Source organism: Anomaloglossus baeobatrachus, chromosome 3 (assembly GCF_048569485.1).
Source record: "Anomaloglossus baeobatrachus isolate aAnoBae1 chromosome 3, aAnoBae1.hap1, whole genome shotgun sequence".
Taxonomy (NCBI): Eukaryota; Metazoa; Chordata; class Amphibia; order Anura; family Aromobatidae; genus Anomaloglossus; species Anomaloglossus baeobatrachus.
In genome coordinates this window covers 159,812,965-159,827,306 of record NC_134355.1, presented here as the reverse complement: position 1 = coordinate 159,827,306, position 14,342 = coordinate 159,812,965, and the positions used below count along the sequence as shown (strand labels likewise).

At 45.2% G+C, this 14,342-nt stretch overlaps 1 protein-coding gene across 1 annotated transcript in view; it reads right to left on the bottom strand.

The window, feature by feature from the left end:
- The window catches only part of ADGB (androglobin), a 499,062-nt gene that overhangs the window by 421,422 nt on the left and 63,298 nt on the right, over nucleotides 1-14,342 (bottom strand). Inside the window, exons 4-6 of the mRNA XM_075339549.1 lie at nucleotides 7,889-7,960; nucleotides 7,562-7,765; nucleotides 4,635-4,774 (exon numbers count right to left, since the gene is read on the bottom strand). Coding sequence (XP_075195664.1) covers nucleotides 4,635-4,774; nucleotides 7,562-7,765; nucleotides 7,889-7,960 — 416 coding nt within the window. The remainder of the gene's footprint in view (nucleotides 1-4,634; nucleotides 4,775-7,561; nucleotides 7,766-7,888; nucleotides 7,961-14,342) is intronic.

The window sequence follows — 14,342 nt, the reverse complement described above, 5'->3', positions numbered from 1 at the left end:
AACTGTGATGTTTTCTCCGCACAGTGGACGCATTTAAGACATGGTCAATGTAATGCATTTTTTAATACACTCATAAAAAGAATAGAAAAAAAAGTATTGATTTAATTTTGACACGAAAATGCAGAAACGTCTGTACTACAGTTTGTTCTCGATAATCATGTTATAACCTGAAATGAAATGGGGTATCTGTCATTTCATAAAAAAAAAAAAAAAAACTTTATACACCTCTCAGCCTTATTATGTTTATTCGGCAGAATGCTTGGCCCTTGTCTAAACTGAACTCTAAAGATTTTAACTATAGGAGACATTACATAAATGTTAGCAGGACTGTATTACTTTTTTCAGAGCAATGCCATCATCTTGGAAGTCCCAGAGTACTGAACTATTTAAAGGTAACATAACTACAAGACTACAAGATATACCCTTATTAACTAATTACAGGGCTGCATTTCTCGTTTAAAGGGAACCTTTCAGGTACAACATGCACCCAGAACCACGAGCTGTTCTGGGTGCATGTTTCTAATCCCTGCCTAACCATCCCTGTATCTAGGAGCACAGATAAAAGGATCTTTAGAAAAAAGTATTTCTAACAATCCTTATGATATGCTAATGAGTGCAGGGACTAGTTGCAAGAGCGTTATTTCCACCGATTAGTACGCTCTCTTAGCATGTCAGCACGTCCACAGGGGCATGCTAACATGCTACGCAATGCCCATTGCCTAGCGTCATTCATGATGACGCAAGCACCTGTGTCCATTGTCACCACCTCTCAGACGTCGGGCTTAGGGTCAGTGCATATGATCAGAACTCACTGCACTTCAGGTCGTGTGCACTATGACGCCAGGTGTATGCGTCCCAGCTTCAGAGAGGTCTAGTGCGTATGACCGGAAGTGCCGGGACTTCGGATCATGTGACACGGCCACACCGGGGCCATGGGGTTACTTGTTACCGGGCCGCAAATCTGCTTCTGGAATGCTGCGGTGGCAAGGTCCGTGACCCCGGCGGGGTTGTTCAATAAAAGGCAATATTTACAGGGGAGGATGATAGTTATTCGTGATGCCACCTGTGGTACTCGGCCAGAGATAGCCGACGCTGCAGGATGGGACCTCTGGGGAAGACGGTGATGCAGCTGAGTTGGTGTAGCTCTCCACAGGTAGAGCTGGGCCCCAGGGTTGTTGGGAGTAAGGTAGTAGCCTGTGGTGGCGGGGGAGCAGGGCCGGAGGCGCAGACGAATAATGGAGCGACACAGGGATGCAGTCTCAAGGTTTTTACTCACTTTAGCAGGTTCCAAGGTTACACGACTAGTCAATGAATTCCTTTGGAGTGCTGGCTTACACTGTGATGGGCCCCAGTCAATCCTCGGTAGTTCGGAGGTCAAGACCTGTGCACACTTCTTATGTACCTTCCCTAGTCATCTTCCGGCGCTAACTTCTCACCCACCTGTCCCGCGCCTACGCACATAGTGCCCTGAGCCGGTGACGTCGGACCCTGTCGGATGGCTTGAAGCTCTATCCCTTGGCCCCCTGTGGTCACCTTCCAGCTTATTCGTGTGCGGGTTTGGCCTCTGTACTTGTAGTGTCTTTAGCCTCTGGTTTTACTAGCTGAGCACGTTGGTTCTTCTCCTCTAGTCTAAGGACCAGTCGCCATTCTGCGGCCAAGTCCCTCCACTTCAATATGTCGTATGTGCTTAACATTTTAATTTTATGGTGCCATGTTATAATTAGTCACACTAGTCGGAAATACATCACATATAATACGTACACGTGGTGCCAAGTAGTCAAGCAAAGTCGGCCCATAGCACGCCCACGGAGGTGAAGGTTGTTGTCTCTGCAATGCCCCTTCAGCTCTTCCCTACATCACACCTATACATGGTTACAGCCACGACTTCGAGGGTGCATAGTGACCTTTAACCTATGTGTCAAGAGCGTTCCTCCGTGATCTCACAGATGACACGCTGCTTTGTTATAGCGCTGAGCCAGCAAGTAGTGGCAAGATGGCAGAATTTCATTGTAATTGACAGAACTGTATGCCACTATTTGCCGTCTCAGCACTATAACAGAGCAGCGCAGTGTCTGTTGTGAGCCTAAAGGGGAAGCGCTTAGTCGGTCAGATTTTGGGTGTGCGCTCACACCAGGGCAGTGGAACATGGGAAGAAGATCCATTGTACACGCTGTTATAGTCATGGATGTAACCATGCACTTGTTACACAAAAAGTTTATACCAGACATAACATCAACAAACTAATGGATATTCAGGTTGCTGCATTAGGCACCATTACACCTAAGGCCAGCAGTTTAGGTTCTATTGTTGTATGTTCCTAAATTACTCAATACTGCTGTGGTTAATGGTGAAAAATGAGCAATAAAAGCAATAAATATTAGAAGGATATTTTAGCAAAGTGCAGGTAAATGTTTATTTTTAAGGCCAGGCAGGCAGACAGGGGCGGGAAGAACCAGCAAAACCCGACCCACCTATTAGATATTCCGTTGCACCTCTCATCAAATAACAGTGTATTTCACAAACTTTACTTGCCTGTGTCAGAAACCATATATCTAATCTCACAACTAAAGGTATGTATAGAATCAGCATTATAGTGCCAGTCTAGCACTGGCTTTAGCTTATATATGAAAATCCTGGTGGTTGGTCCTCTTTAAGATGTTGCCTTACAAGGGATTTGTGGAGGTTTAATATTACATAGAGATCATAGGATTCTCTCTCTTTTCATACACCCTACCCTTTATTTTGCTTTTGTAGTGGTTGCGTTACATTACTTGAATTTACATACAGTGCTTTGCGAAAGTATGTTGCCCTCTTTAATTTTTAAACCTTTTCCCACATTTCAGGCTTCACACATAAAGATAAAAATGTTAATGTTATGTTGAAGAATCAACAACAAGTGGGACACAATTGTGAAGTTGAACGAAATTTATTGCTTATTTTAAACTTTTGTAAAAACGAATAAACTGAAAATTGGGGCGTGCAATATTATTCGTCCCCTTTACTTTCAGTGCAGAAACTCACTCCAGAAGTTCATTGAGGATCTCTGAATGATCCAATGTTGTCCTAAATGACTGATGACGATAAATATAATACACCTATGTGTAATGAAGTCTCAGTATAAATTCACCTTCTCTGTGATAGTCTCAATGTTCTGTTTAAAGCACAGAGAGCATTATGAAGACCAAGGAACACAACAGGCAGGTCCGTGATACTGTTGTTGAGAAGTTTAAAGCTGGATTTGTTTACATAAAGATTCCCACAACTTTAAACATCCCAAGAAGTACTGTGCGAGCGATCATATTAAAATGGAAGGCATATCATACCACTGCAAATCTACCAAGACTTGGCCGTCCCTCAAAAATTTAATCTCAAACAGGGAGAAGACTGATCACAGATGCAGCCAAGAGGACCATGATCACTCTGAATGAACTGCAGAGATCTACAGCTGAGGTGGGAGAGTCTGTCCTGTCCATAGGACAAAAATCAGTTGTACACTGCACAAATATGGCCTTTATGGAAGAGTGGCAAGAAGAAAGCCATTTCTCAAAGATATCCATAAAAAGTGTTGTTTAAAGTTTGCCACAAGCCACCTGGGAGACACACCAAACATGTGGAAGAAGGTGCTCTGGTCAGATGAAACCAAATCGAACTTTTTGGGCACAATGCCAAATAATATGTTTGGCACAAAAGTAACAGCTCATCACCCTGAACAGTGAACACACCATCCCCACTGTCAAACATGGTGGTGGCAGTATCATGGTTTGGGCCTGCTTTCTTCACCACGGACAGGGAAGATGGTTAAAATTGATGGGAAGATGGATGGAGCCAAATACAGGACCATTCTTGAAGAAAACCTGTTGGAGTCTGCAAAAGACCTGAGACTGAGATGGAGATTTGTCTTCCAACAAGACAATGATCCCAAACATAAACCAAAATCTACAATGGAATGGTTCACAAATAAACGTATTCAGGTGTTAAATTGCAAGTCAAAGTCCAGACCTGAATCCAATCGAGAATCTGTGGAAAGAGCTGAAAACTGCTGTTCAGAAACGCTCTCCATCCAACCTCACTCAGCTCCAGCTGTTTGCAACGGAAGAATGGGCAAGAATTTCAGTCTCTCAATGTTCAAAACTGATAGAGACATACCCCAAGCGACTTGTGGCTGTAATCGCAGCAAAAGGTGGCGCTACAAAGTATTAACTTAAAGGGGCCAAATAATATTGCACGCCCCAATTTTCAGTTTATTATATTTAATAAAAGTTTAAAATAAGCAATAAATTTCGTTCAACTTCACAATTATGTCCCACTTGTTGTTGATTCTTCACCATAACATTACTATTTTTATCTTTATGTTTGAAGCCTGAAATGTGGTAAAAGGTTGAAAAATTCAAAGGGGTTGAATACTTTTTCAAGGCACTGTAAATGGGTGGTTAGAAGGTTCATTTACGGTTCCAATTTACTGTCATGACGTTCTCAGTGACAGCCCTGCATAAGTATCACTGGTGATATAGCAATAGCTAGAAATCACTTTAAAAAAATTTGGCCAAAGGAAAAGAACATCCAGGGAGGCGATGACACGGAAGACCAACAAACTGAATAAAATATAAATAAAAGGAAATGTAAATGTGCCATACTCTACACTTGCAAGCTTAATGATAGCCTTGGACAGCAGCATTGGCCATAATTCAGCTTCACAAGCGGTCGCTGGAAGTAACAACTTGTCATCTTCGCTGAACGGAAGAGTATCATCCACAACAATTTTTCTCCAGGACCCCTGAGAATAAAGCAGAAGAAGCAAAGTAATAAAATCCCTGTGCAGGAATAGCAACTATGATTCAGAGCAAGTTATCCATCTCTCCTACACAAAACACTTCCATTGTTTTCCTGCTGTGGGTCGAGAAGACTTATTGAAGGCTTAAGTAAAAAGAAGGCACCAAGATTGCAGCTTAGGCACCACGCACACATGCTTTATGTGACAGCCACTGATAATCTGTCCTAATTTGGTAAACCGCTCACTTCACTTCCGTCTTTCTTCCCTGTACTTCTGTATATATAAATATCATTGCCAAGAGAAACTGCAACGTACTATTTATTCTAAACCATTGCACTAAAGCTTTAATTTGTCTCTCGAAACACATCTGCAAGATGTATTATTAAAATGGGGGATTCACAAATTATATATGGCATTCAAAGGCAAAAAACGAGCATCAGAAAGAAACAATAACATGCAACAGAAGTGGGCGGAAGGAACAATCTACTATAGCTCCAACAAATGGGATATTCCAGGAACTTGATAGTGTTAATGTTTTATTACCTATTTTTCCAATGATTACCTGTCTTTGTGTAAGGCCTCTTTCACACGTCCGTGTCTCCGGTACGTGTTTGGTCCTTTTCCTTACGTACCGGAGACACGTGCACACGTAGACCCATTAAAATCAATGGGTCTGAAAAGTGATAGGATATACGACAAAGGCGAAACGATAGGCACAAGTAAAGTTTCAGGAGGCTAGCCGGGCAGTCAGGGAAGCATATACTGACTTCTTAGAAAAACCATCAAGGGTGACAAAAGCAAAGTGGGTGGAGGCAATGGGCAAGTTTGAGAACTGGGTGGAAAGGAAAGAAGGTATGTACAGGACACAACAAGAGGCAGAGTTGACTCGTTTTGGGAACAAGGCAGGGAAGTTACTGGCAAATCTGGCAAGGGGACGACAACCGATGGCACATTATGTCACTGAGAACTATGAGAATATCACTGTGGGGAGTAAAACGACAGATTCCAAGGAGATAAACAACATTTTTTTAAACTTCTATGCAGGTTTATATAAAGAGGAGGGGTTAGATGATAGGAGAGAAGGAAATGAATAGTTAAAAGGAACAAAAATGCCTACGCTCACGGAGGAAAATTTACAGGCTTTGAATAAAGAGGTGACGGAGGAGGAGGTGCTACAGGTTATAGGAGAGTTAAAAACGACGAAGGCCCCGGGACCAGATGGTTTTAGCGGCAGTTTTTCAAAATTATGAATGAGCTAATCTCACCTATACTGACAGAGTTATTCAATAAGATAATGGATGGGGAAAGCATATCGGGTACACCTAATACAGCCTATATAAAGCTCATTCTTAAAGGAGGAAAGAATTTAGAAGACCCATCTAGTTATAGGCCCATCTCGCTGATTAATCAAGTCCGTGTGCTCCACACGTCAACATGTTCGTTATTCTCCGGCATCATGGGTGTCTCACGGAACGCAAAGGGACCACATGGAGGTGTTCCGTGTGACACGCGCCGGAGAAAAAACACGTGTCTGAGAAAATAATAAAAAAACTTTACTCACCTTCTCCAGCCCTGCTGTCTCTGCCGTTGCTGTCACTTGCTTCCGACCGCCGCTCATTATGCTCATTGCATATTCACTTCACTGCGGCCAGAAGCTGCAGCAGCGGAGAGTCGACAGGACCGGAGACCAAAGATCAGCACCACGGACAGCAAAGCCAGGGACAGGTGAGTAGAAAGTTCCCGTTCTCCGTGTGTTATCACGGATAACACACGGAGAACACACGTGTGCCATACACACGGCTCACGGAGGGCAAAACGCACCTTTGACACGTCCGTGAAAAACATGCGTGGTTTTTCACGGACGTGTGAAAGAGGCCTAACATAAAGGAAATCTGTCAGCAGGTTTTTGCTATGTAATCTGAAAGCAACATGATGTAAGGGCTGACAGGTTGCTTCCAGTGATGTATCACTTAGGGTATGTGTGCACGTTGCGTTCTGCCATGACAAATATTCTGCAGCGTTTTGTCACTGCATGTGCGTTTCAAAACACTGCCGAAAAGCTGCGTTTTGGATGTATTTTGAATGCAGAATGGATGCAGAATTCATGCATTCTGGCTCTGCCATAGACAGAATGGGAAAAGCATCCAAAGCGCACAAAAGAAATGACATGTTGCTTCTTAGAACGCATCGATTTTGTCATGGATGCGCATGGATTTTGCAAAATTCTCATAGACTTTGCTGAGGACGCAGAACACATGCGTTTACACTGCAGTTTAAAACTCTGCGTAAATGCATGAAAAAATGCAACATGCGCACATATCCTTACTAGGCTGCGAGTTTTTGTTTCAATATAATCAGTATTTTATCAGCAGGAGATTATCACTACATAACTAGGTGTCTCATGCCTCCTAGTCAACTACTATGTTTAACCCAGTCCACATTACTGATTAGCAGATTTTTGCCAATGTACAGTGAACACAGAAAGCTGCCAATCAGTGTTGTTGGTGAGATTATACAAGGCTCAACATTCTGAGCACTACTAGATATGCAGCAGAGAAGCTTGTGATTGTAACAAAATGACAGCATTGAGACTAGTGAGTGATACATTGCTGAAATCAGGGTGCCAGCCCTACCCTCGGTCTGCTCTCAGATTACGCAGCAAAAACCTGCTGACAGATTTCATTTAAGGAGCATTCAAATATGACTTGTTAAAGAAATAGACACATTTATGAGTGGCATACCGTAACATTTAGACCAGAAAACTTTCAGAATGTGACTTTAATTACTTACCATCCAATACAGTTTCACGATATATTTCCCATAGCTGTTGTACAGAGGCACGTGTCCCTTCCCAGCTTTACAGAGAGCATAGATGTGTTCCCATGGCTTCCACGTTACCACTGGTGGTTCTGCGGATGTGGCTTTATTATCTGTCAGATTCTCATTATAGATTCTCCAGACAGCGCTGACCTCGCTAATTATCCATCTCATGAGCTGAGACATAAAATGACAATACTGTAATACGACTGAATTATTATTTTAGATTTTGGATGAATAACTTTAAAATAAGTTTCAAGAAGTGTAAGTTTAATGCCCGGCGTGAGCAGTCTCACATACCTCACTTCCAATTAAATGTTCATTCGCTGATAGTAAATCACAGGAGGCTTCATCCTTAACAACCACCAGAGACTATATCAGAATGGAGAAGAAAAAAGACAAACAGGATTATTATGCTCTGGCGGCCGTAGAGGTCATTCTTCAATACAATATATAATGGGGTTGTATAGTATTAACATGGTATCAATGTCTAAATTATGGGAATTTTCAGACAATTCAATGGCCCTGATTCATTAAGACTGGTAATTAACACTGTGCTCGTGTAACGTTCGCCACCTCATGGCTAAAGTGGACCGAAAGGAGGAGGAGGGGAGTACTGAAAACATTTCCCGTGTTACCTAACCTCTAATCAATCTACAATTGTATCTTTATTTATCAATTGTACAAGCAAAGATAGGACACTTTGTAATAAATCTTACAAAAAAAGCCTCTTTTTTTACTTCTCTTCTTCATTGATCATTCTTTCCCCAAAATCTGTCTACACGTTTGTCTTCAATGAGAGATCAAATTACAGCTGCTGGCTATAGAAATATAGGAAGAGGGATGGAGCTGGGACACAGGTAGAGTAAGCAAAAGGAGCTGTTACAGCTTCTACTTAGTAGAGCCTGCAGGATATAATATATATATATATTACCCAGAATCAGTGCTATTCCTTATGTACACACCCAACAGGTTATTCCGAAAAGTAATCTGAAAGGTTGATAATCTTTAAATGTTTACTGGCATCAATGTGTTCCACCGCCGGGTCCTCCATGCGTTCCACAGCGGGTCGTCGCTCTCCACTACACTGCATCCCAGGTTCACCTTCTGGCCAGAAACAATCGGTATCGTCGGATGTGGTGAGTGTGTGTGAGATCTGATGTGTGTGTGTGTGTGTGCAATTTGATGTGTGATTGTGTGTGTGATCTGATGTGTGTGGGTGTGTAATCTGATGTGTGCGCAATCTGATGTGTGCAGGTGTGTGATCTGATGTGTGTAGCTGTGCGTTCCACCGCAGGTACTCTCGTTCGACGTCTGGTGAGTATGAGTGCGGGGTCTTCTGTCTTCTTTCCTCTATCTTTTGGGAGTGTCTGCTTTCTATAATGAAGTGTCGTGTTCTTTCACTTTTTTCGCTGCATGGATAGTTCATTTCTGAACTGCGACTAGGGCTTATTTTCGGGGTAGGGCTTATATTTAAGTTTTACACCAAAAATGCTGAAAATTCCTGCTAGGGCTTATTTTCGGGGTAGGTCTTATTTTCGGTGAAATACAGTAGTTTATGTGTATCCTATGCGATGTATATGCAGCAGCCTCAGTGTATCCTATGTGATGTATATAAAGCAGCCTCAGTATATCTGATATGATGTATTCACAACAGTGTCTTTGCACTCTATGTGATGCATACAACAGTCTCAATGTATCCGATGTGATGTATACAGCAGCCTCAGTATCTCCTACGTAATGTGTATAGCAGTGTTGGTGTCTCCTATGTGATGTATAGACAGCACTTTCAGTGTACCCTATGTGATGCATATACAGCATTCTCAGTGAATATTATGATTTAGAAACAGCAATTTCAGTGTATTCTATGTGATGTATACAGCAGCCTCAATGCCTCCTCTGTGTTTTATATAACAGTGTTGATGTCTCCTATGTGATGTATAAACAACAGTCCTAATGCCTCCTATGTGATGTACAGTGATGAGCAAAAGGGTAACATTGGGTAACATAAAAGTCAATAGACTAGGCAAGTGATGGCGAACCTATGGTACGCGTGCCAGACTGGGCACGCAGAGCCCTTTTTGCTGGCACGTGCACTGTCGTCACACTGCGCCACTTTGAACTGACGATGTGATCGCGCCAGCAGCTCAAAGTGGTGTTTAGTAGAGGACACATTTCTTCTCACTCTGACACGCCTCCTCTCCTGGGCTGCAGGCCTGTTGCCTAGGAGACGCAGGAGCGTCAGTAGGCGGCGCCGGCGTCTTGTGGCCGCGTGGGAACTGAAGTGACTGAGGACGCAGCAGCGGAGGAGTGGGGACAAGAAGGTGAGTTGTTTTTTTTATTTTTAAGCTCTGTGCGGCTGTGCCAAGGTGTGGGGGACAGAGCCAGCACGGGGCAAACATGGGAGCACGGGGCATACAAAGCACGGGGCAAAAAGAGCACGGGGCAAACATGAGAGCACGGGGCAAACAGAGCACGGGGCATACAGAGCACGGGGCATACAGAGAACGGGGCAAACAGAGCACGGGGCAAACAGAGCACGGGGCAAACAGAGCACGGGGCAAACAGAGCACGGGGCAAACAGAGCACGGGGCATACAGAGCACGGGACATACAGAGCACGGGGCATACAGAGCACGGGGCAAACAGAGCACGGGGCAAACATGGAGAGCACGGGGCATACAGAGCACGGGGAAAACATGGGGAGCACGGGGCAAACATGGCTGCAAGGATGGGGGAAACGTGCAAAGAGGGAGAGAAACCATGCAAAGAGAGGGAGAAACATGCAAAGATGGGGGAAACATGACTGCAAGGATGGGGGAAACATGCAAGGATGGGGGAAACATGGCTGCAAGGATGGGGGACATGTGCAAAGATGGAGAGAAACATGCAAAGATGGAGAGAAACGTGCAAAGATGGGGGAAACAAGAAAAGAGGGAGAGAAACATGCAAAGATGGGGGAAAGATGGCTGCAAGGATGGGGTAAACATGCAAGGATGGGGGGAACATGCAAGGATGGGGGAAACATGGCTGCAAGGAAGGGGGTAAACATGACTGTAAGGATGGGGGTAAACATGACTGCAAGGATGGGTGTAAACATGACTGCAAGGATGGGGGAAACATGACTGTAAGCATGGGTGGAAACATGACTGCAAAGATGGGGGAAACATGCAAGGATGGGGGAAAACATGCCAGGATGGGGTACATTTAGCAGGAAGGGAAAAATGCCAGGAAGGGGTACATTTACCAGTATGGAGGACACATTTACCAGGATGGGGGATACATTTACCAGAATGGGGAGAAACATGAAAGGATGGGGGAAACATGCCAGGATGGGGGTACATGAACATGCCAGGATGAGGAAAAATGCCAGGATTGGGATCATTTATCAGGAAGGGTGACATTTATCAGGATGGGGTACATTTACCAGGAAAGGGGACATTTACCAGGATAAGGGAACATGCTTGGATGAGGTACATTTGCCAGGATGGGGTCATTTAACAGCATGGGGGAACATGCCATGATGGGATACATTTACCAGGATGGGGTACATTAACCAGAATGGGGTACATTTACCAGGATGGGGTACATTTACCAGGATGGGGCCATGATGTGGACAAATATACCAGAATGTAGGAAATATATATCAGGATTGGGACATGTTTACCAGGAAGTGGCCAGGAAGGGGTACAGAACTACACAATGAAAGGGGAGGGGAGCAGACTGGGATGTTCAGACTTTGGAAGGGGATGTTCAGACTTTGAAATGTAAATGTGGATTACAGGGTGACATCTGATTGCATTCCAGGCTAAAATCTCTGTCTAATATGCTGCATTTTTTTTCCAGAAAGATCAATCCAACTGCTGTGTCTGGAAAGGGCAGGGGCTCAGCTTCAATGTGTGCTAAGCATGCATGAGTGTGATGCCCCCAGCTGAAGAGAAGAGAAGACTGCAAATGTAAGGTTAAAATCAACTATTTACATAATAGGATTGGTTGGCACTTCGGAAAAAAAAATGGGTTTAGGGCTACAGTTTGGGCACTCGGTCTGTAAAAGGTTCGCCATGACTGGCTATGATGGGTGCAAATGCGTCTGGAAGAAACAAGGTAAAAATGGGCTAACGGATGGTGAAATTGCGGGAACTTAAAAATTTGGGGGAGGAAGCCTGATGATATGCGGTTGTTTCTCAGCCTAAGGGGTACTTTGCACGCTGCGACATCGCAAGCCGATGCTGCGATGCAGAGCACGATAGTCCCCGCCCCCGTCGCAGCTGCGATATCCTTGTGATAGCTGCCGTAGCGAACATTATCGCTACGGCAGCTTCACATGGACTCGCCTGTCCTGTGACATCGCTCTGGCCGGCGACCCGCCTCCTTATTAAGGGGGCGGGTCGTGCGGCGTCACAGCGACGTCACACGGCAGGCGGAAAATAGGAGCGGAGGGGCGGATGTAAACATCCCGCCCACCTCCTTCCTTCCGCATATCCTACGGAAGCTGCGGTGACGCCGGTAGGAGATGTTCCTCGCTCCTGCGACTTCACACACAGCGATGTGTGCTGCCGCAGTAGCGTGGAACATCGGACCGTCGCGTCAGCGTAATTATGGATTACGCCGACGCTGCACCGATGATACGATTACAACGCTTTTGCACTCGTTAATCGTATCATCGAACCTTTACACACTACGATGTCGCATGCGATGCCGGAAGTACGTCATTTTCAATTTGACCCCACCGGCATCGCACCTGCGATGTCGTAGTGTGCAAAGCCCGCCTAAGGCTTTCATGGTGAACCTTTTACAGGCCGAGTGCCCTTCTGTAGCTCTAAACCAATTTTTTTTTCCGAAGTGCCAACCAATCCTATTATGTAAATAATTGATTGTAATCTTACCTTTGCTGTCTTCTCTTCTCTTCAGCAGGGGGCATCATTCGTGCTTACCACACATTGAAGCTGAGCCCCTGCCCTTCCAGACACAGCAGTTGGATTGATCCCTCTGGAAAAAAATTGCAGCACATTAGACAGAGATTTTAGCCTGGAATGCAATCAGATGTCGCCCTATAATCCACATCTACATTTCAAAGTCTGAACATCCTGAAATCCCATAAAAACGTGCGAGTTGCTCCCCTCCCCTTCATTGTGTAGTTCTGTCCCCCTTCCTGGCCACTTCCTGGTAAACATGTCCCCCATCCTGATATATATTTCCTAGATTCTGGAATATTTGTCCCCATCATGGCCCCATCCTGGTAAATGTACCCCATTCCTGGTAAATGTCCTCCACTCTGGTAAATGTACCCCATCATTGTAAATGTATCCCATCCTGGCATGTTCCCCAATGCTGTTAAATGACCCCATCCTGGTAAATGTACCTCATCCAGGCATGTTCCCTTATCCTGGTAAATGTCCCCTTTCCTGGTAAATGTACCCCATCCTGATAAATGTCACCCTTCCTGCTAAATGTTCCTCATCCTGGCATTTCATGTACCCTCATCCTAGCATATTTCCCCCCATCCTTTCATGTTTCTCCCCATTCTGGTAAATGTATCCCCCATCCTGGTAAATGTACCCCTTACTGGCATGTTCCCCTTCCTGCTAAATGTACCCCATCCTGGCATGTTCCCCCCCATTCTTGCAGCCATGTTTCCCCCCATCCTTGCAGTCATGTTCCCCCCCATCCTTGCAGTCATGTTTCCCCCAATCCTTGCAGTCATGTTTCCCCCCATCCTTGCAGCCATGTTTCCCCCCATCCTTGCAGCCATGTTTACCCCCATCCTTGCAGTCATGTTTCCCCCATCCTTGCAGTCATGTTTCCCCCATCCTTGCAGTCATGTTTCCCCCCATCCTTGCAGCCATGTTTACTCCCATCCTTGCACGTTTCCCTCATCTTTGCACGTTTCTCTCCATCTTTGCATGTTTCCCCCATCCCTGCAGCCATGTATGCCCCGTGCTCTGTTTGCCCCCGTGCTCTGTTTGTCCCCGTGCTCTGTTTGCTTGCCCCGCGCTCTGTTTGTTTGCCCCGTGCTCTGTTTGTTTGCCCCACGCTCTGTTTGTTTGCCCCGCGCTCTGTTTGTTTGCCCCCCGCTCTGTTTGTTTGCCCCATGCTCTGTTTGTTTGCCCCGTGCTCTGTTTGTTTACCCCGTGCTCTGTTTATTTACCCCGTGCTCTGTTTGCCCCGTGCTGTTTGTTTGCCCCGTGCTGTTTGTTTGCCCCATGCTGTTTGTTTGCCCCATGCTGTTTGTTTGCCCCGTGCTCTGTATGTTTTCCCCGTGCTCTGTATGTTTGCCTCGTGCTCTGTTTGTTTGCCCCTGCTCTGTTTGTTTGCCCCGTGCTCTGTTTGTTTGCCCCGTGCTCTGTATGTTTTCCCCGTGCTCTGTATGTTTGCCTCATGCTCTGTTTGTTTGCCCCCGCTCTGTTTGTTTGCCCCGTGCTCTGTTTGTTTGCCCCGTGCTCTGTTTGTTTACCCCGTGCTCTGTTTATTTACCCCGTGCTCTGTTTGCCCCGTGCTGTTTGTTTGCCCCGTGCTGTTTGTTTGCCCCATGCTGTTTGTTTGCCCCATGCTGTTTGTTTGCCCCGTACTCTGTATGCCCCGTGCTCTGTATGTTTTCCCCGTGCTCTGTATGTTTGCCTCGTGCTCTGTATGTTTGCCCCGTGCTCTGTATGTTTGCCTCGTGCTCTGTTTGTTTGCCTCGTGCTCTGTATGTTTGCCTCCGTGCTCTGTTTGTCCCGTGCTCTGTATGTTTGCCCCATACTCTGTTTGTCCCG